Source organism: Trachurus japonicus, chromosome 9 (genome assembly GCF_045865225.1).
Source record: "Trachurus japonicus isolate A0001 chromosome 9, Traja_1.0".
In the NCBI taxonomy this organism is placed as follows: domain Eukaryota; kingdom Metazoa; phylum Chordata; class Actinopteri; order Carangiformes; family Carangidae; genus Trachurus; species Trachurus japonicus.
This window is the reverse complement of record NC_140915.1, coordinates 30,131,807-30,151,879: the sequence shown is the minus strand read 5'-3', so window position 1 is coordinate 30,151,879 and position 20,073 is coordinate 30,131,807. Positions and strand designations below refer to the sequence as shown.

General features: G+C 42.1%; 1 protein-coding gene across 1 annotated transcript; it reads right to left on the bottom strand.

Moving 5' to 3' along the window:
- Positions 1-2,464: 2,464 nt before the first annotated feature.
- Positions 2,465-12,918, bottom strand: tmc1 (transmembrane channel-like 1). Its single transcript, XM_085788261.1, has 21 exons — positions 12,901-12,918; positions 12,604-12,706; positions 11,335-11,358; positions 10,679-11,135; positions 10,382-10,576; positions 10,186-10,276; positions 10,001-10,082; positions 9,672-9,778; positions 8,722-8,820; positions 8,386-8,528; positions 8,161-8,305; positions 7,864-8,058; positions 7,257-7,436; positions 7,019-7,171; positions 6,231-6,359; positions 4,296-4,363; positions 3,915-4,154; positions 3,708-3,833; positions 3,507-3,585; positions 2,932-3,064; positions 2,465-2,784 (listed from the first exon to the last, which is right to left on the bottom strand). The coding sequence occupies exons 1-21, from the start codon at positions 12,916-12,918 to the stop codon at positions 2,558-2,560; spliced, it is 2,994 nt and encodes a 997-aa protein (XP_085644387.1). The 3' UTR covers positions 2,465-2,557.
- Between the last annotated feature and the right edge of the window lie 7,155 nt (positions 12,919-20,073).

Below are 20,073 nucleotides of genomic sequence, written 5' to 3'. Positions count from 1 at the left end.
TGAGGTACAGCGGACACTGAGATATCCGGTAATGTGCAACCTGTCGTCATGGCTCAGTTTTCTGCCACATTGTACGAGCATGAAGCGAGACTGGGACGCAGCCAAAACACAACTCCAGTAGGAGGGTGAAACGGGGGCCATGTGGGGTTGGTATTACCTGGATAATAAGAGTGAAGCGGATTAGGACAGAGTCTCCGCGATACAGAGAAGATGGAGGGTTTATTTGACTCCTTATCAAAGTCTTCATTGAATAATGTGATTGACGCTCCTTGGCTCATGATGAAAGAATAAAGCATAGGGATTTACTTCATCCTCTGGATCTCAAATAACTGCAGAATTAATTCTTAATGTTAATTTGCTTTGAATTGATCATGAGCATCAATGGAAGTGGGTTGATTGACACTGTGATTTAATGTCAGTTGCATTATACGTTACTTGGCTTAAATGATTCGGGGTCCAAATATATTCCTCTGTGGTATTGGTTACCCTGGCATAAAATTTCAGGTAAATAAAGTTAATCGAATGTTTGGTTTGACAGACAGCTGAATGACAGGTTGATTGACAGGACAGTCTCCAGCAAACACAGAGCAGATGGGAAATTGAATATGACCATGCACTTATCAGATGAGAAGAAATCAGATATCCATGTTAACTGAGGTGGGACCTCAGACCACAATGAACAGATTTACTCTGATCACTCACTTCTAAAAGAGGATATAGCCTATATTTTGTAATTTGTGTAAAAAAGGAAATTCACAGCTTACTTGGCGTGTCGTATGTAGGCCTACTGTACCATGTCATATGTTATCTACTTTGCAGCTGCATAAGTAGATTTGAGTTACATCCAACCAGAGGTGAGCACTGATCTATTTAAGCCTTGATAGGTTAAACGGCCCCAATGTCTGATTAATTGTAAAGACTTTGGTCCAGTTACAGGTCCAGGGACAACTGTTCTTAATGTTTGTGAGACCAAGAGGAAAATATGTCATTGTGCTTTCAAATGTGTTTTCAGAACTGATACAATTTGTTAAAGCAGAAGTAAGCGGAATGTTTGTGTTAATATAAGTCGTAGTTATATCTTCCGACAACAATCACTTAGAGTGTTTGGTCCGAAACACGGGTCTGTCAGTCACTCTGCTCTGCTGTAAGCCGAGGAGAAAACTTCTTGTATACTTCCTTGTATCCTACAACCTTTATCCAATGAGGAGAGAGAACGGCATGAAGGGCTGTGTGTGCAGCATGGATGTATTATATTATCGGTGTGCACTGTGCAGCCAAGGGATGCGCGTGAATGTGGTGACGTAGGGACGAGGACCAATCATGGGACCAATAGATCCATGACGAGGGCGGGGGCTGCTAACTCCATCGGCTAGCCAAAACGACCGGATCGCTTACTTCTGCTTTCTAAAAAAAGTGAGGTTTTCACAACTGACCGCATATTTAGTAGCCTTGTAAACCAGCCTCTCGCCGAAATGCATTTCATTTCATTTCTCGGGAGAGTCTGGCCTCATCCCCCCTGCATGCGTCTGGGGTGGGCGGGAGCTGGGTGGGAGTAGTAGCAAAGACGGTTTAATATCTTTGGTAGTAGCGTTGACAGACAACCCCATTCAGTCAATCAGCAAGTTGGCGTAGTGACGGGGCTTTGCACAAGTCGGTCCCTGATTGGCCAACGTGCTGTGTCAATCACAGCGGGCGACGCTGATTGGCTCGGCCTTCTGAGGGTTTCAGTCCAAACGCTTAGAATGGGGATGAGGCCAGACTCTCCCTCGGAATGAAATGAAATGCAGTTCCGGGAGAGGCTGGTTTACGAGGCTACATATTTAGATCATTTAAGATAAAAGGGATATTAAAGCCCCAGTATGTAGCCTAACTTATTTGGCTTTTTATTAGCACAAATCAAATATTGCTTTCATAAATACGTAGGCTATTTCACTGAAGTCTAATCACACCTGCATACAAATGAAAGCTTTCTACCTTAGAATGACAACATATTTTCACGCCTGTATTGTTTTTGCCTCGTGCTGGCGGACCACTTGTTTAGAGGCTGCATGCAATGCCTCTGTCTGACGTCTGCCCGATTTCACGTGAATGCAACATCAAGAATACGTTCCGATATGCAACCGCACCGCTAGATGGGGGTAATTCCTAAATACAACATCTCTGTGTTTAGTTTACCCATTTCATAACATGTCATAACAGTCATGAGCTGTTGTGATATGACCGATTAGGTGAAGCACATGACATGGAGACCTTGGTATAAACCTTTAAGATGGAGGTCAAACTGCTGCACACCTGTCCGTGGTCAATGTAGCAGCAAAGACATTTTATGATAGGACAATTATAATTTTGTGCTATTTTCATTTACTAATTAACTTATTAGGGCTTTTACTAAAACAGTTGGTGATATCCATCTAGTAACAAAGCAACAATGCTCACAATAAAAACAAAACTTAAACAGTTTTAAAAAAAAGTTTTCTTGTCAGCATTCTCACTGCTCTCAGTTAACACGTTAACATCAGTTTCTCAGTAAAGTGCTTTGTTTTGAGTCTTCACTCCCTCAGTGTCTCTGGAGGCTCGGCACCCTGTTCATCCTGGGTTCACTTTGCTGAGAGAAACCAGGCAGGTACCCGGGGGCCCTGTGGTTGCTGTGGTGATCATTCCTGGAGACGGGGGCTCTGGTGGCTGGAGGCTGGCGTTCTTGGTCCCCAGCAGGAGGAGGAGGGTTGCGTCCATTCTTACCATGATGCAGCCTCTGACGACTGCCATGGTTTTCTTCCTCGTCTGCTGAAAGAGAAGGTAGAAATCAGAGTGTAGTAGCAGCATCAGAAGACAACACGCACACACATGATACCTTATTAACAGAATGTCTGCTGGATAACATTTAAGTATCATCGGAAGACAGCTTTACTGAAAATACTAGTAGAGTCCCACCCTCTTGATCTTGTAGTGAAGTGTTGTTGTTCTGTTGCCCCGCAGGCTGTGATGCTGCTTGTCTGGCTTCCTCTAGATCCATTTGTGCCTTCAGTGCTGCTCGTTTGTTCTTCTTCTTGTTTTCTTCATTTTGCTTGAGAAGGAAATAATAACAGTTATTTTAAAGAGAGAGGCATAAGCAAATGAAAAACACATGGATTTAACACATTTCTGTTGTCTTCAGCTTCTGCATTTGCCAACAAGTGTTCATTGTTGAACCCTCTGGTGTTTGGGCACATGAGCTGTCACTTTGCTGCTCTCTGCTGGTGTGATGTGACTAATACAATCTCAGTGGTCACAGCGGCCTCAGGTGGTCAGTTTGTGCACACTGTTGGGAAGTGTCAATACTGAGAAAAGGCATTGAAAAAAATAGTGATGATGAATGATGGACATTCTTCAGTGTTACTAACCTTTACTTGCCCAGAAATAGCATAGTATACAAGTGTCGTGAAATTGTGTGAACTTTCTTTATTCAAGTATATTGTAAAGTACCTAACAGATAGGGTATCAGGAGAAACAATCAAATGTCAGGTTACCGCTTGTAGTTTTTTCTTCAGCTCCACATTTGCCTCTTTGTAGCTTTTGGATGTGGACTGCAAGTAATAGATGGCTAGTCTAAAAAATAAAAAAAAATGGATATTATCAAATAACCTCATGTTACTGACATGAAATAGTGACAGCATGTCAAATATCTTAGACTGTGTATAAAAAATTCATGCAGTGTACTGCTGACTCACACCATAAGCAGTATAAAGGGCAGCACCAGTCCAGGGTTAGAGGCATAGCTGAACACTTTACTAAACCAGGCAGGGAAGTCAGACTCCAGTGTCTCTTGGATCACATCAAACATACGTTTTTTCCCACTGAGGAGAAGAGAATGAGTGTGACACGAGGTCAGCTATTGAAATGGTTCAAATCTGGATCCCCTGAACAAGCATCATTACCTGAAGGGGCCACAGTCAAAAGAAGGAGGAATGGTGACGATTGTGTAGATGGCAGGCAGAGTGGACAGGAAGAGGATGACCAGCAGCATGGCCATGTAAAAGTTGTTGGAGCCAGAGGCCTTGAAGACTCTTTCCTGTGGCACATTACAGCACATCACAGCCCAGCATTGCAGGTACATGGACACATGGAGCCGGAGGACGTTCAGAGCAGGTAGGCAGGGGGCATAGAAGGCACCCATCCTGGAGCAGAAGGAAGAAAGGCAGAGGAGGACTGGCTGAAAGTGCCGCCTTTCATCATAAATTTGTTTTGTGTTACAGAATTGCTGCAAATTGTAAGTAAGACATTAATATGAGTGTCTTTTTTTTCTTTCTTTTTTTTACCATATCATTCCTTGATTGAAGATCAGACCCAAGACGTTCCCACTGACATCAAACTCAGAGTAGGATGGCTTTCCAGAACAACACAGAAAAGATAAGAGCAAGTCAAAACCCAGTAGATAATTGAACCACTTTCTTCGTGCTGCAGCTGCTCCATCTTTATTCCTGTGTTTCTCTTTCACTCTCTGTGCTCACATGTAGAGGATTTAACAGTCATATGCACAATTTGTCACAATTATCAATTGTTTTCATTTACATGTTTTTTGTCTCTTGTCACATGTATTTTGTTTCTGTGGTCAGACAATAGAAGAGACATGAAATAGTCACTGAAACATGATCCATTACAACCACATGATAACAGGGCACCCCAGTGGCTCATCTGGTACCACACAGGCTTTGTCATGTGTGGTACGTGCTCTACAGCCAGTGTTTGAAGCCAACCTGTTGCCCTTGGCTGCATGTCATCCCCTTGTCCTCTCTTTGACTTTCCTGTATCTCTTCATTGTTCTATTATAATTAAGTCATAAAATCAACCTTTTTTTTCTTTTTTTTTAAGTAAAACATGTTCACTATTATTATTATATAGCTATTGCCAAAATATATAACAATGATGTTGTCATGTGTTCATTCCACTAAGAGAAGAACTTCCCTTCATCCACCAGCCTTGCTGTTGTTAGTAGTAACCATATATGTTATTGTTGTTAGAGCCAAACCATAAGTGCTTTGTGTTCACAGTGCACAGCTTTAACAAACCGCGAAACAGACTGGAAACATACTGAGAGGTGGTCTCAGTGAATCAGTCTGAGGCTAAACTGAGATCATCGGTCACAGTGGCGTGCACAGACTTTTTGAAGGGCAGGGGCGAAAAGGAAAAAAAAGGGCACATAATAGCGCGTCCTCGCCACTGAAGAGGGCACTTTAGCACGCGTCTTGGCTTCCCTGAGGGCACTTTAACACGTGTTTTAGCTCCCAAGAGGCCACTTTAGCACATGTTTTGGCTCCTAGATGTGGCTCCTAGAGGGCACTTTCAGGGCTGCCAAGTTTCAGAAAATGACAAGAGTGAGACTGTAGCAACATGGTGCGTTTGGCCGGCGACGAAAAAATCTTGGCCTTTTTTAACGTTGATTTGGCCTGTTTTATAATATGAATACCTTAAGACTAAAAACCGTCGATGTGGCCTGTTTTAACACGTGTTTTGGCTCCCAAGAGGGCACTTTAACATGTGTTTTGGCTTCCAAGAGGGCACTTTAACATGTGTTTTGGCTCCTAGAGGGCACTTTAGTACACGTTTTGGCTACCATGAGGGCACTTTAGCACACGTTTTGGCTCCTGGAGGGCACTTAAGCACACGTTTTGGCTCCCAAGAGGGCACTTAAGCACGCGTTTCAGCTCCTAGAGGGCACTGTAGCACACGTTGTGGCTCCAGAGGGCACTTTAGCACACGTTTTGTCCCCCATGAGGGCACTTTAGCACACGTTTTGGCCCCCATGAGGGCACTTGAGCACACGTTTTAGCTCCTAGAGGGCACTTTAGCACACGTTTTGGCCCCCATGAGGACACTTTAGCACGTGTTTTGGCTTCCAAGAGGGCACTTTAACGCGCGTTTTGGCTCCCAGGGGGCACTTTAGCACGTGTTTTTCAACAATTGGGCCACGAGGGGGGGCGACTGCCCCCCCTGCCCCCCCCCCTGTGCACGCCACTGATCGGTCACATTACACTCAGCTGACCAATAGTGGAACTATGATCATTCACTCAGTCAGCGGCACTCACAATTATAAGGTTTGTTGGTCTCTTCAACAATTAAATCTGCTGAGATTCATATTTTCATAGTTCATCCAGAAATAGTTGCACATCTTTATTGTGTAATGGTATGATACATTTTACAATGTCGAGTGTTAGTGTCACTATCACTGTGATGAGTTAGAAAAGACGACTCACGAATCCAGCCTCCAGGTCCCAACACCAGCAGTAGTTGAGAAAACGAACAAACAGAGCTCTCAGGAAATCACCAATCAGTAGCGTGATGTAGGTTGTCATGGTATCAGATATGATCAGCCGGACAAACTCCTGCATGGGATGAAGTAATGAAATAAAATAACATGCTGTGGATAATTTTAAGAAAATTAATGTTTGTCTGTCACGCTTTTATCATGATGATCGCATGAGGTTTTCATTCCAATTCAGGTTTTTCTTTCACACTTTTAATTAAATACTTTATAATGAGAATATGTCTCAATATTTACATGTAGGTTCATTAACATCTCTTGCTGAAAGGTTTATTTTAAGCATAAAAATGTAACAATGTCCTATCCAATACATTGTGTTGTATCTTTAACCTTTTGTATTTTTTGCTTATACTTCTGATCAATTATTAAGTAATAGGATGTGATGAGAGCAAATTTGTATTATGGTGTCAAATGGTAACCTATACGTATATCGTGACAAATACACTAGTTGTTAAATAGTCCAATCACATACAGTAGATGATGATGACATTTTGTGTCAAAGACCTCGAACAGAAAACATCATTATTAAACAGAATGAATGAAAATGCTGGTGTGTGTAAACTGACTTTGCCAAAAGGAGATTTTATATTACACATTTTGTTTGTCATTCATTCATGGGATTATTTCATAAGCAGTCACTTTGAATATCCACAAGTTTATGGTGTATCAAGAATTACGTCATACTGTTATATAATAGTTTACAAACACATGCACACTGACCTGCCCCACCATGGTTTCCCAGCAGGGCCCTCTGGGTACATCAGCAGGTTGGGTGGTGATGGGTGGAGCGGTGCTGTTTTCTGATACTGTGCCGTTGTAAAGACTGGCCTCCCACGTGGTTATATTAAACTTGACAATCTTTTCCTCCTCCCTCTGAGACATCAACAGACACATTTGATATTAATTATAATGTAATGTTGCAAAACTATCTCACACATTAACTCATATTGGTTCTCACTTTGAGGTTGATCTCATCCATGAGTGCAATGATAAAAGTGTAGAGATTTCCCAAGAAGAGGGCAAAGATGCGACCTAGCTGCCACTGCAGGGCGACACGAGGGTGGTAGTTCTCCAGGGTGCTGATGACATCAAACAGCATGGGGCAGAACATCCCCAGTAATGACATGACCATGTTTACCTGAGAAACACATGGGCCTTTAGACTCAAGACAGTTGATATCACACGTGAGGACACTAGAGTGCAGCCTATTTTTCAAGTTTCCAACAGAGTGAACGATTAGAAATGTTTTTCACCAGTTGATTTCAATGGGTATTTCTTTGTATTTAACTAATATAGGTATGTTTAGCTACAAAACCTGCATTTTACTCATTACTAAATCCAGGCAGCTTTAGAGATATATTTAAAAAGCAAATCGTTCAACATATTGAAAAACAAAATGTGGATTTCTTAGTGTACTATTCCTCCAAAAATAATGCACAAAGGTAAGGGGAACCTGGTCATCTTAAAATGAGAATGTGATGCAAATGCTTAAGATCCATATATCATACCACCACTATAAACTCATTCAACAAGTCTTTCCTCCTCTCCACGTCTAATTTCTATACCTCATTCCTTTCCCACCAGCTGTGATTCTCCAATCCATCTAGGGCAAACTTCTGAGAGCGGCGAACTACAAAGTAGATGAGGTATCCACTTCCTGCTAAGCAGCACAAGACCAAGAAGTTGGCCAACACTCGCAGAAAGCGAGTCAGATGGATGTTGTCATCCTTTTGGCTCTCTTGCTCCTCTAAGATTGCCTCCTGGAGAGGAGGAGGAGGAAGGTTATACAGGATTATTGTTTGATAATTGTAAATAGCATCACTTACTACATAACTGGAGCATCAATGGTCAGCTAAACTGACCTTGAAACTGGTGGTGATAGAGGCAAACTTATTGTCTGCAGTTTCAGGGTTTCCTATCAGGTAGTCCCAGCTGGTGAACATCTTCCAGCTGAAATTAAAGCTGTTGTCATCTCCAACTCCTGACTCATTTGCATTACGGGCCATCCTTCAACCAGAAACAGTCACAGATTCAGTAGAACATTGTGCCTCAGAGGAATTAGTTGTTTGTAATCTTAATAAACTTACGTTCTTATGACTACCATATAGCTGTAGGCCACTGTTCCAACACCAACCAGGAAGTATGACAGAGGCATGCGGAACTTAAGCCAGCCAATGGCACGCTGGTTGTTGTAGTAACCATAGAAAAGGACTGAATACTGGGCATAACCCTATGAATACAAATCAAAGTTACAGCTTCTCATATTCGTAGGTTTCATCGCATATAACGATTTTTTTTCTAAAACTTCGGGCATCAATATTTTTTTATTCAAGAATGGACAATTAGTGACAGTGCCAAATGTAAAACAAAGTATCATTCAATGCAATATGAAGTGAAATGAAAACAACACATTGTAAACTGACCCCACAGTCCCATAGGACGGCAAAGTCCATGGCACTGGCTTCGTCAGCCCTGGGGACAGTCTTTCTTGGGATGCTGCCATAGGGTCTCCCCATTAATGCCTGTAATAATGATAGAAGAACAACAACAACAAGAACCAGTGAGTCTGACAGGGAGATGTTGTTGTATAACAACAGGGTAAAAATTGTAAAACTGTATCATATGAGAAAAGAGAAAGATACACTTTGAGGAGAAAGGGGGGCCATAATTACAGTAAATATTGAGGTACACCAAAATACAGGGTTAGAGAGAAAACTCAAGCTAATTCCTGCCAGGACTTATAGGGAAGAGGTTGTTAAAGCAGAAGTAAGTGGTCCGGTCGTTTTCGCTAATGCTGCGTTCCAGGCAGGCTTTTGAAATCGTAAATTACAGCTTCAAGTCACAACTTACGACTTTGTAGCGTTTCAGGCAACCCACTCGTGTTTTTCTGACCTGTTTTACCGGTGAAAGTCACTATAACGGCCACTCGTAACTTCCGACCGGTGAACTCGTACCAGATCGAACTGGTACCACTTCACGTCGGAAAAATACGAGTTTCCTTGAACGCACCATAACAGTCCTCCTCGTCCCTACGTCGCCACATTCACGGCGTTCCTTGGCTGCACACACAGCCCTGCATGCCGTTCTCTCTCCTCATTGGATAAAAACTGTAGGATACGATAAATGTTTTCTCTTCGGCTCAGAGCAGAGCAGAGGGACTGAGAGACCCGTGTTTCCGTCCAAACACTCTATGTAAGTGATTGCTGTCGGAAGATATAACTATTTAAGACTTATATTAACACAAATATATCACTTACTTCTGCTTTAATTTGAAAAGAAAAAAAATGGAAAGAACGCAAACAGACTGAACAAACGAAGAAAAATCAATATTGACAAAACTCAAAACTGAAATTATGATGAAAAGGGACCACACCTCAGGCACCATAACCAGGCCAAAGGTCAAGCCAAACAAGATCATGTTGATGCCATACATCCACCTCAAGAAGATAAAGTAAGAGGCGACTGAGGAGCCAAAATGACCTGATGGGCAGAGAGAAGAAATATGAGGATGATTATTACATACTCAACTTTAAAAGCAGGGAAATTAATGTATGGCCTTATATGATTTACACAACATCTAGAAATCCATACTAAATGTTGATGGATTTTATTTTAGTTGTTTGGTCTTGAAAACTAGAGACAAACCCAGTGGTTATGAGGAAAAGAATAAACACTAAAAAAAGATTGGGAAAAAAAACCTACTTTCAATCTCCTTTATTTTCATCTCCCAAGGAATGCAGGCAGTTTTGAAGTTTTCAAAGTCCCGCTGAAACTTCATCCATTTCTTATGAAAAGAAATCAGTAAGATGCATAAATAAAAATGCATCATATATTCTGTTAATAATAATGTAAATGATATATACAAGTGAAAGACTGTGATTCCTTGCCTTGGCCATCATGACCTTGTAAGCATAGAGCTTCCTGCCTTTTCCTTTTCCCAGCGCTCCTTCATATTTCTCAACAAATTCCTGAGACTCCCTGTAATGAAGCAGGTGACTGATTAAATAATTTACACATGACACTTTAAATTGCAGCTGTGAATTCAGAAGGATCAGATTATTCATCAAAAACAAAAGAAGGTACCGCAAAGTGATAAGTTTCTTTTTCATTGGCCAGGGTTTCCCCCTCAGACCTTGGATGAGTTTCTTCCTCTCGTCCACGGCCTCCTTCAGCTTCTCCAGCTCCTCTGGTGTCAGAGACTCTGGCCTCACCTCTTTCTCCTCGTTGTCCTCCTCTGCATTGTCTTCATTATCTACCTCACTTGTCTCCTGCTCTGAACTGAGGCATAGAAAATCACTGTGTTTAAAGTCTTTGCATTTTTCTTGTGCGATAATAAAGATTTCCTGAGCTATACAGAGAAGGTCAATTTGTGAGATTTACCTTGTTTCAACTACTTTCTTGTGCTTTTTCTTCTTCACTTCCTGTGTTTTCTCTTTCACTGTTTGTGTCCCTCCATCATCTTCTTTTTTGGCACCTTTATGTTTCTTTTTTCCCTTGGCAATTCTTCCCTCAGCTTCTCCCTCCTCAATTTTTCTTGTTTTTTCATTTTTAACATTCTCCACTGTTTTCGCTGTCTTACTGCTTTTTATTTTGACCCGCTTCTCTTTGTCCCTCTCTCTTCCTTCTTGATTATTATTTGTTCTTTTTCTCCTCGTGCCCCTTTCTTTTTTCTCAAGCTTGGCCTGTGATTCATCTTCCCCCTCTTCTGCTTCTTTGGATGCTCCTTTCCTTCTCCCATTTCTCTTCCTCCTTTTCTCTCTATCACCATCCCTTCGTTTTCCTCTCTGTCTTTCCCGCTCATGTTCTTCTTGAAAGGTGGAAACTTCATCCTCCTCACCTGCAGTAAAAACAGACACTGTCTTTATTCAATGATTGAATAAGCTGTGATGTTCTCCAATGATTATTCACACCCACTCATCATTCTCGCTGTATCCATGAAATTATCATTCACTATTTATGTCTGAGGGGGAATTGTTTTATAAAGTAAAGAAGGCACATCAGTGATTACTGTAATGTTATGATACAAGAGAACTCACCTGTACACTCCAGCCCAATGTCAACTGTGAAACAGACATAGTTTCACTGTAAGAATAGAAAAGTTATGGCATGATGTTTCTGGAAACATTTTCCAGCTGTAATAGTAATTTATTATTAGAATGCATTTGTTATTGTACGTTTAGCCTCCTCTAGTCCTCTAGTATTTTCAGTTACAGTAATCTCAGGCTTGAATCTGAATATATGTGGCGTAGGACATATAACACACTGAAAAATAAAGATTTTTGGGGAGGATTTTGATTCAGTGGATATGCTATGATCTAACTACGTGTGTAAACAATTTGATTTAATGAGTTAAGTGGAGCATCAGTTGGATGTTTATTCGGCTAACCAGTTGTATCGTATTATTTCTGTATGACTTTGTTTTGAACTTTGTGCTGCACAGAAAAGTCTATTATTAAAGTTAGTATTGTTTCTAAATGACAAAAATATACACAATTTGTAGTCTCTTCCCCTTCCGGCTGTGATGACCTGAATGTTATAAATCCAGTCCATTTTTTATATCGTCAACACAACCCTGACCCCCTCTCACTGGCAGAGCTTAGCCTACCTTATTGTGTACCTGCCACCATTGTGCTGCCTTAAAGGGGGATAAAGAGGACAACAAAAAGAACCACTGACAGACTGAACAGATATTTATGTAGTCGGCCCTTTGATGTGTGACCTTAGTGTAACCGGAGTGGCCAGCACACAGGTCATTACGGCCATGTGCAGCAGAGGGACACAAAGGAGACAAACAATGGTCTAATGAAGGGAGACGGGGTGTCTAAGCCCAAAAGGCACGGGGAGACAGCCAGAGGCCAGAGGCCAGCTCCCAAATATGCAGCAGTGAGTGAGATGGAAGAAAGTAGTGTATGAATATGTTTGTGGTGGAGGATGGTTGGCCTTTCCTTCATCATAACTTTTTCATCATCACCATTCACAGTAAATAGCTGTAATATGTTCACCTGTATGTTCTTTAAATTAGTAACTTCACCTCTGTTAACCTGAATAAATAGGCATTTCAATACAGATTGATCCAGAAATAGGTTCAAAACAGTTTCCACAGCTATATCATAAACACACTGTAAAGACAGAGGCCAAAGGGCCTTTGTTTATTTAGATAATCAAAAATGTTTTCTCCAAATGAACATGTCTCCAAAAACTAAAAAAAAAAAAAAGATAATTTGTAGCAGATTATGGCAAGAAAATCTATTTTTATCCAAACAAAAACAATTTAGTCATGAAATTATGGGTGGTCTTGGTCTTACTGTCATTCTCAGAGGTGATCAGACTGTCCCGAGGCATCCTCCTCTCATGGTCCTCCGCTGTCCCAGCATCCAGTGGCGGCGAGGTGATGTGAGGTGGAAGAAGCTGCAGGGTTTCAGTGGTCTCTGGCTTGCTGCATCTTTACAGGAAAGGTTGCAGTGTGTGTGTGTGTGCGTGAACGCGCGCGTGTGTTTGTGTGTGTGTGTGTGCATGTTCGTGTGCGTGCATGAGTGCCTGCCATGTGTGTGTGGTATGTGGAGGGGCTGGTACATGATGAACAAGTCGCATGAGAAGTTTACTTTTTCCTCGCCACCCATCGACCCGAAACAGGGACAATGACAGCATGGAAACCCTAGAGCCACGCAATTTCACTAGTGATCAATTATTCAAAACAGTTATGACTGCCTTTATGCAGCTGTGTGTGTGTTTGGGAATGTTTATGAGTGTGTGTGTGTGTGTGTGTGTGTGTGTGTGTGTTTTGTGTAGGTGTGTGTGTGTGTGTGTGTGTGTGAGAGTGAGAGAGAGCGAGAGAGAGAGACACCAGAAGGCCTAAGTGAGGGACAGGGTTTTTTGTTTTCATTGTATCATAACAAATGACTCAGCTGCTGATTTTATTAATTCACATGCTCATCATTTATCATCCCTCTGTAAAGCCCCAGTGATGAAGTGAACAGAGAGGGATCATGATACTGATCCTGGACCAGAGGTTACCCTTCAACTTTTTTTTCAACAAGTGTCTCACAACTTTTTGTAAAATAACTGCAGTGTCATTCAGCACATTCATTATCTGTAAGTTGTGCAGATGTGCTTTAATCAATATGGCAACGAACAGAACATTGCACCAACATTTCCTCAGTCTTGTTAAACTGTGCAGGTTTGAGACTCAGTTAAGTGTAAAAGATTTTATTTGGGGGGTTGGTTATTCTTGGTTATCACTAAGGCTTAGTATAGTGGAGTATTGTACTTTTCACTTATAAGGATGTCATTTTTTGTGCTGTTGGAGATGTTAAAGAACCTGAGGCCCCTTTCTCCTGTGGTTTTGGGGTGTTTGAAACAACACATAAAATATATCTGGGCAACAAACTGAATCGAAGGCAACTGGTCTGACCTTGACTTGGTCAGACGAGTGGGGACTAGTCAGACCAATACGTTATGAACTGATAAAGCCCCTTGGATAAGAAGCGAAACGTTTTCCTAGACAAATACAAGTCCAGTTGCCTTTGATTCAATGTGTTGCCTAGAGATAACAATGACCTGGATGAATGAGAATATCCACAGACAGATTGAAATATAATGTTTACTGTAAGAAGCTCATGTGATCATAAAAACCTTTATGACCTTTTGAAAGATCAGAGTTAATGTGGAAATTCTGGGAACTTTCATTTTGGAGAGCAGTGTCATACTGTCATGACAAAAAAAAAGTGAGGGAGGCTTGGAGCTCCAAGCTGATAAGCCTGAAGAGGGCAGTGTTGCTCTACAGTGTAATGTGTAGGAAGCAACACCTCTGCATAGAAGAAATAGGTTTTTATTTTACTTGCTTGTTTTCTGCATGTGCCTGTCTATGTTTGTGCTTGCACGTGTGGTGACAGCCTGGAGCGTAACAGACGTGTTAACCATGTTTGTGTACACACACATCTGCTCTCGTGCGTTGTGGAGGAGAGCGAGTAGGAGAGAGATCGGTTTCCCAGAGCTAAAGTTAGCTGCAGCTACGAGGAATCATTGAACAGAGAGGTGGTGGAGGTCAGCAAGGCCACTTGAGTAGAGAGTAGCATCAACATGGACTGCAACAACTGCAAGATGTATCTGACTGTAAATGGACACATCACTGCAGTGCAGCAGGGATGATTACCAAGGGGATAAATTACAGACAACCGAGCTGTTAGAAGAAGCAACAGGATATTTCTTTTAAAATAAACTGATACTGATAAAACTAGGTCAAGTGACACAAAAAAGCAAATCTAATTTGTCTTAGATTTCTGCCTCCAACCCCAAACAAAAGGTACAAATGTATTTGTTTGGGATGGGTTTTTTTCCCAGTAGGTCCTCAGGATAATCCACAGTTTTTATTTGAACTACTTTCAACCACAAAATCTTCCCTGGACAAATTAATCCAAAATTATCCATGTGGCGACATACCACCCATAAGCCTCTAAGTTTGGGTACTTATCTGACCACATATCTGAAATGTGTAATGCCTTTAAGTAATGTATTTTTTTTTAAGATTATATGTCGAGCAGAATCAAACTGGGACATGTGTTTGGGAAAAAGAGGATTATTGCAATCATGGAGTAAAACCAAACCGACGAACTGCTTAATCAAATCTAATCAAAAGTTCATATGTGCCTGTATGTTTTGTCCCGGTCTGTTCTGATAAGTGCACCGACTTGTATCTGCTCTGTCATTTTATTTATTTGGTGAAACACTAAGATCATTAGCTATCAGTTTGCAGGCGTTAGACAGTGATTCATCCATCTGTTGGCACGATAAAAGGCTAGTGGGGCCTGCAGAGTGCCTGCATGTAACTGTATGAGTCAAACAGCAGCTCTGCAACAGATGATCAGTCTGTCACCAAACACCCTACCGCGTAGCCTAATGCAGGTCACACAGGCAGGAAGAACAGCACAGGCACAGAGGAAGTCTGTTGAATGAGGTCTAAAGGCGTTGTACTGCACCTTGCTAAAAATAAATCAGAGAAGTTAAAAGGAAAAAAAGCATATAGTATCAGAAAGGTTGGAGGTTATCATCTCAATCTGCTAACATTGTCTTTCCAAGTCAAAGTGCACTATGGGAGTCAAAAACAAATGCACAACACTTTCTGAAAGACTGCCTCTTCTCAGCTGATCACAATCAACCGGTGAACTTTGTATAGCATTAACGTCTCTTCAGCTGTTGATGTTACATGTAAAGCAGCAGGGAGTTATGGCCGCGAGGGTGAAACCTGGCTTGTTTTCGTCAAGCCAGCGAGAGAGTGTGAGGGAAGGTGTGAAGGGGGGAGCACAGGTAATCAGGTGCAACTCAGACTATAAACACGTTTTTGCTCTAGGGATTCAAAACGGGACAGTCACTGCATGCAGAACCATGTCATTAAAGATGTCTAAAGCAAACTGCATCATGTGCTGTGTTTATCTGGAGGACTGTCGGGGATGATTGATTGCTTCTAAAGAGAGGTTAGACTTGTTTTTGCAGTTTCAGAGAGATTTCAGGAGAGCAGACTTCTGTGAATTTTGCTGCTGGAACTTCATCCTAGTTTCAAGTCAGTACAGTTTAGACACATAGGAGCAATCAGAGGAGAAACTGAACAGTACAAGTCTTTACTTTGAGACACTGCAGTTGCACAGCTGGATTTTTTTTCTCCTCGTTTTGTTTTCCCTTGCACTAAATTCCTTCTTCCTGTTCCTGGGTGTTTTGTTTTTTTTTCACAGGGAGACTGATTGTTGCGCCACCATGGAAGTAGAGGAAGACAGAAAAACTTTTCAGAAGAGACATTTCAGCACTCATCATTTCAAGACCAAGAGAGAAAATGAAGTAAATAGAGAGATTACATAGATAAAGAAGTCTGTTGCTCAGTTTTCTACATGTCCATGGCACAGCTACAGATAGACAGTGTGTCGGTGTGTGGGTGAGAAAAAAGGGGAGAGAGAGCATGGTAAGTATGCGTGAGTAAAACAGCGTCATTAAGCACGGAGGTGGGCCCTGTCAGACTAGGGGTAGTGCTTAGGGTGGGACTTGGCTCCTGCAATTGACAGATTAAACAGGAGGAGGCGTGGCTTGTCCTTGCAGACAGAGAAGCACGTGGCTAGACCCGTCTGCACGAGGGAGCAGCAACAAAGACCAGCCAGTCCAGGGAACAGAACAGAACACAGGACATCTGCTGCACACACATGTACACACACACACACACACACACCAGCCCTCTTTCACACGCACACACACGCGCACTCACATGCAGAGGTTCACATTTGTTCACCACAGACAGGGCATGCAGTCACACATATAGTATAGTCTCATATATCAGCTGCAAAGGGCAAACCCACACAGAGCAGGGTAGAAATGTAAACCATAATATGAACGTGCCACTAAATGCACAAGCACCGCTTTTCTGCTGCTTTCCACAAGAGCCACGCTTGCAAAAAGCACACACATTTACACACACACGCGCACACTGTAAGTCCAACAATCGTCCAGATATCCATGTAAGGTGAGGTTTGTGTGTGTCTGCGTGTGAAGAAGGGAGGAAAGGGGAAGAAGGAGAGAGCTTAGACAGACAGTGTGAGCTGGGGGAGTTAAGAGGGACTCCTCCCTCGTCAGAAATAACAAGAAACACATTCATGAGAGAGAGGCAGAGGAGTTCTGCAGCAGCACAAGTGAGAGACTGAATGGTCAGTAGGTGCTGAATCAGCACATTACATTCATTTAATCCCATTCTTGTTGCTTTCTATTAATCTCTCTGTTGCTGTATGCCTCCTTGGTTTCTTGTTTTCTCAACTCTTGCAGCAGCAACAATGTAAATGGAACTGGAAGGACAACAAAGCTGTCCCTCATTTCTCCTAAATCATACAGACAGGCACCTTCTGTTCATGAAATGTTTCCAATTACTTATGTTAACACACACACACACACACACACACATGCATTTCACCCCCTCCATAAGGGGTTGCACGTGAAGTTGAATGTGGACAGAGCAGGGTGGGGGATCAAGTTTTTAAAGCGATGGTTTTAGTCAACCTCATTGCTGAGCTTATCAAGCCCTGCACACAGTTTATGTAAATGGATAAGCTGCCATTTCCACCACTAGCCCCTTTATCAACAGTGTCTCACCACGCTGACGCCAGACACAGGCAAGCTGTGCCCGTGTGTGTGTCTGTGTGTGTGTGTGTGTGTGTGTGTGTGTGTGTGTGTGTGTCGGGTGGGCAAATATCTGCCTAGTAACTACAGACAGGCTGTTCCTGTTTCACATAAGTAATCCTCACTCACACACACACACACACACACACACACACACACACACACACACACACACACACATAGTGACTGAGACAAAACAACAAAAAAGATAGCTGCAAATTGTATGCATCTGTTGTCATGGCAACGTTGTCACTTTCACCTGCTCACGTGTATCCGTCATGGTTGTGGAGAAAAATTACAATTATCCCCCCAAACATCCACACACACACACACACACACACACACACACACACACACACACACACACACACACACACACACACACACTCACTGAATGGTACCAAAACCTACAAACACACACACACACACACACTGGTATATAGAAGCTAAGCTATGACAGTGAGGGGGGGGATGGGTAATGATACTTGACACCTCCCACTCTCTCCTCAGCTGCCCCCTCCCCTCACTGAAACCCATGAACCTTCACATACTAAACAGACATACATTTCACATACACATGCTCCCTCTTTTCTGCTCTGTACAGGGGCTGCGTTAACACAACACTCAGACACACAAAGACCTCAGTGTAAAATACAGACTAGGTCTCCCCTCGCCCTCCCCCACCTCCTCCTCCTCCTCTATGCTATCTTTACTCACATATGAAAAGCTTTAGAGCTTATGTGTGTACACTAGGTGAACCAGCCTATCGCTGTGTCTTAAAGGACAATTTGCATAAAACTGCACACATGATGAGTTTAAACAAGCACATATTTGTCATTGCATGTTAAAATCTAAAGCATCTTGGCCTTTCAAAGCCAGTCATTAACTTGTTCACATTTGATTACACTGTTTGATTACACTGTCACCTTAATCAGGCAGTAATGTTCCTTGCAGTTAAAGACCCTCCCTTGATACACTGGTTGTAAATTGTATGCAAATGAGCTCATTGTCATCAAAGCTAAGTCTTTGTGAAAAGCCTATAGCAGGAGACCTCATTAACATCATGTGATATTGAATAAAATTACTGCAAATTATTGTGTGATTGTTTTGCTCATTCCCTTGTGATGACTGATGACTGCTCTTCTTTCCCCCTCATTCTACATGGTAACAAAGAACTACTGAATTTGGAGCTTGTAAATGACTCAGATGAGAACCATGAGAACCAGATGCAGCCATGCTGCAGTTATGGTGACTCAGATAGTCACCAACTGTCCCACTCCAGTTATCAGAGATTAACAATCTGATCAAAGCTGATCAGGGTTTGTTGTCGGGCAAATATTTAGAGCAGCCTACAGCTGTTAATCAACGACTGGTTGTCCCCAACTGTCTCACCAGAGAGACAAAACCTCCCCAAATGCATGAGACTGATTTTGTATGTGTTTTATTTGTGTGGAAATCAGGTAAACATTACATTTCAAATATTTGTCACACTTTTCCCCAGTAAAAATACCCCACTCAACGAATAGATAAATCCACACAAACAACACAGATAGCTTTTTTTCAAAGGAGGTTAAATCGAAAGCAACTGGACTTAGTTATTTGTCTAGGAAGACGTTTCACCTCTCATCCAAGAGGCTTCATCAGTTCATGTACGCATCTGACCAGTCCCAGCCTGGTCAGATGCGTACATGAACTGATGAAGCCTCTTGGATGAGAGGTGAAACGTCTTCCTAGACAAATAACTAAGTCCAGTTGCTTTCGATTTAACCTCCTTTGAAATACTATGACCTGGGCAAATGAGAATATGCACCGGCCAACACAGATAGCTGTCATTTATAAATGAGATGGACATTTGTTCTGAAGAAGACAGTTTTACACTCACACTTAGAAAAATAGGTTTCAGCTAGATCTCTTCTTATAGAAACTGGCCTATAGGCATTTTCATTATACTGTGTTATGATGACTATAGTCCCCTTTAAAAGTGAAGGGAAGCTCAGCAGCTGAGAAAACTTTTACTTTCATCTGGCTACATGTTGTTTTTTTCAGTTTCTACATCCATTCTGGTTTGAACTGGAGCAGAACTTACTGTAGCCTATTAGCCAATGGCTTTGAGACTATACTAGTCTTTCCGCGAATTCACTCGGCACGTTCTCTCCCTCTTCCTCTCGCTCTTGCTCCCTCTCTCTCTCTCTCTCTCTCTCACACACACACACACACACACACACACACACACACACACACACACACACACACACACACACACACACATAAATACTATGCTGTCCCACCCCAAGTATTTGTTTTCTACTCAGCATGGCCTGTAGGGATGTGTGTGACGTGAAGCTGACAAGGTGGGGGAATACGCTGAGACTTGTTAGACCTGCAGGGCAAACTTCCAACACACATGACACACTGCAAGAGACATGTTTTCATATTTCCCCAAACTACAACCAGCAGGCAGGCTCTGGTTTCTGGTAGTGTTTAAAAAGAGGTTAAAGTAAAAAAAATTGGTTGGGAATAAAAGCTCTGATGTTTTGTTTCAGGCTATCACTTGAAACTTGTTTACAGCTACAGACTGTAGCTAAGATTTTCGAAATACTAAACTCCAGAGCCCCGTGGTTTCGCCA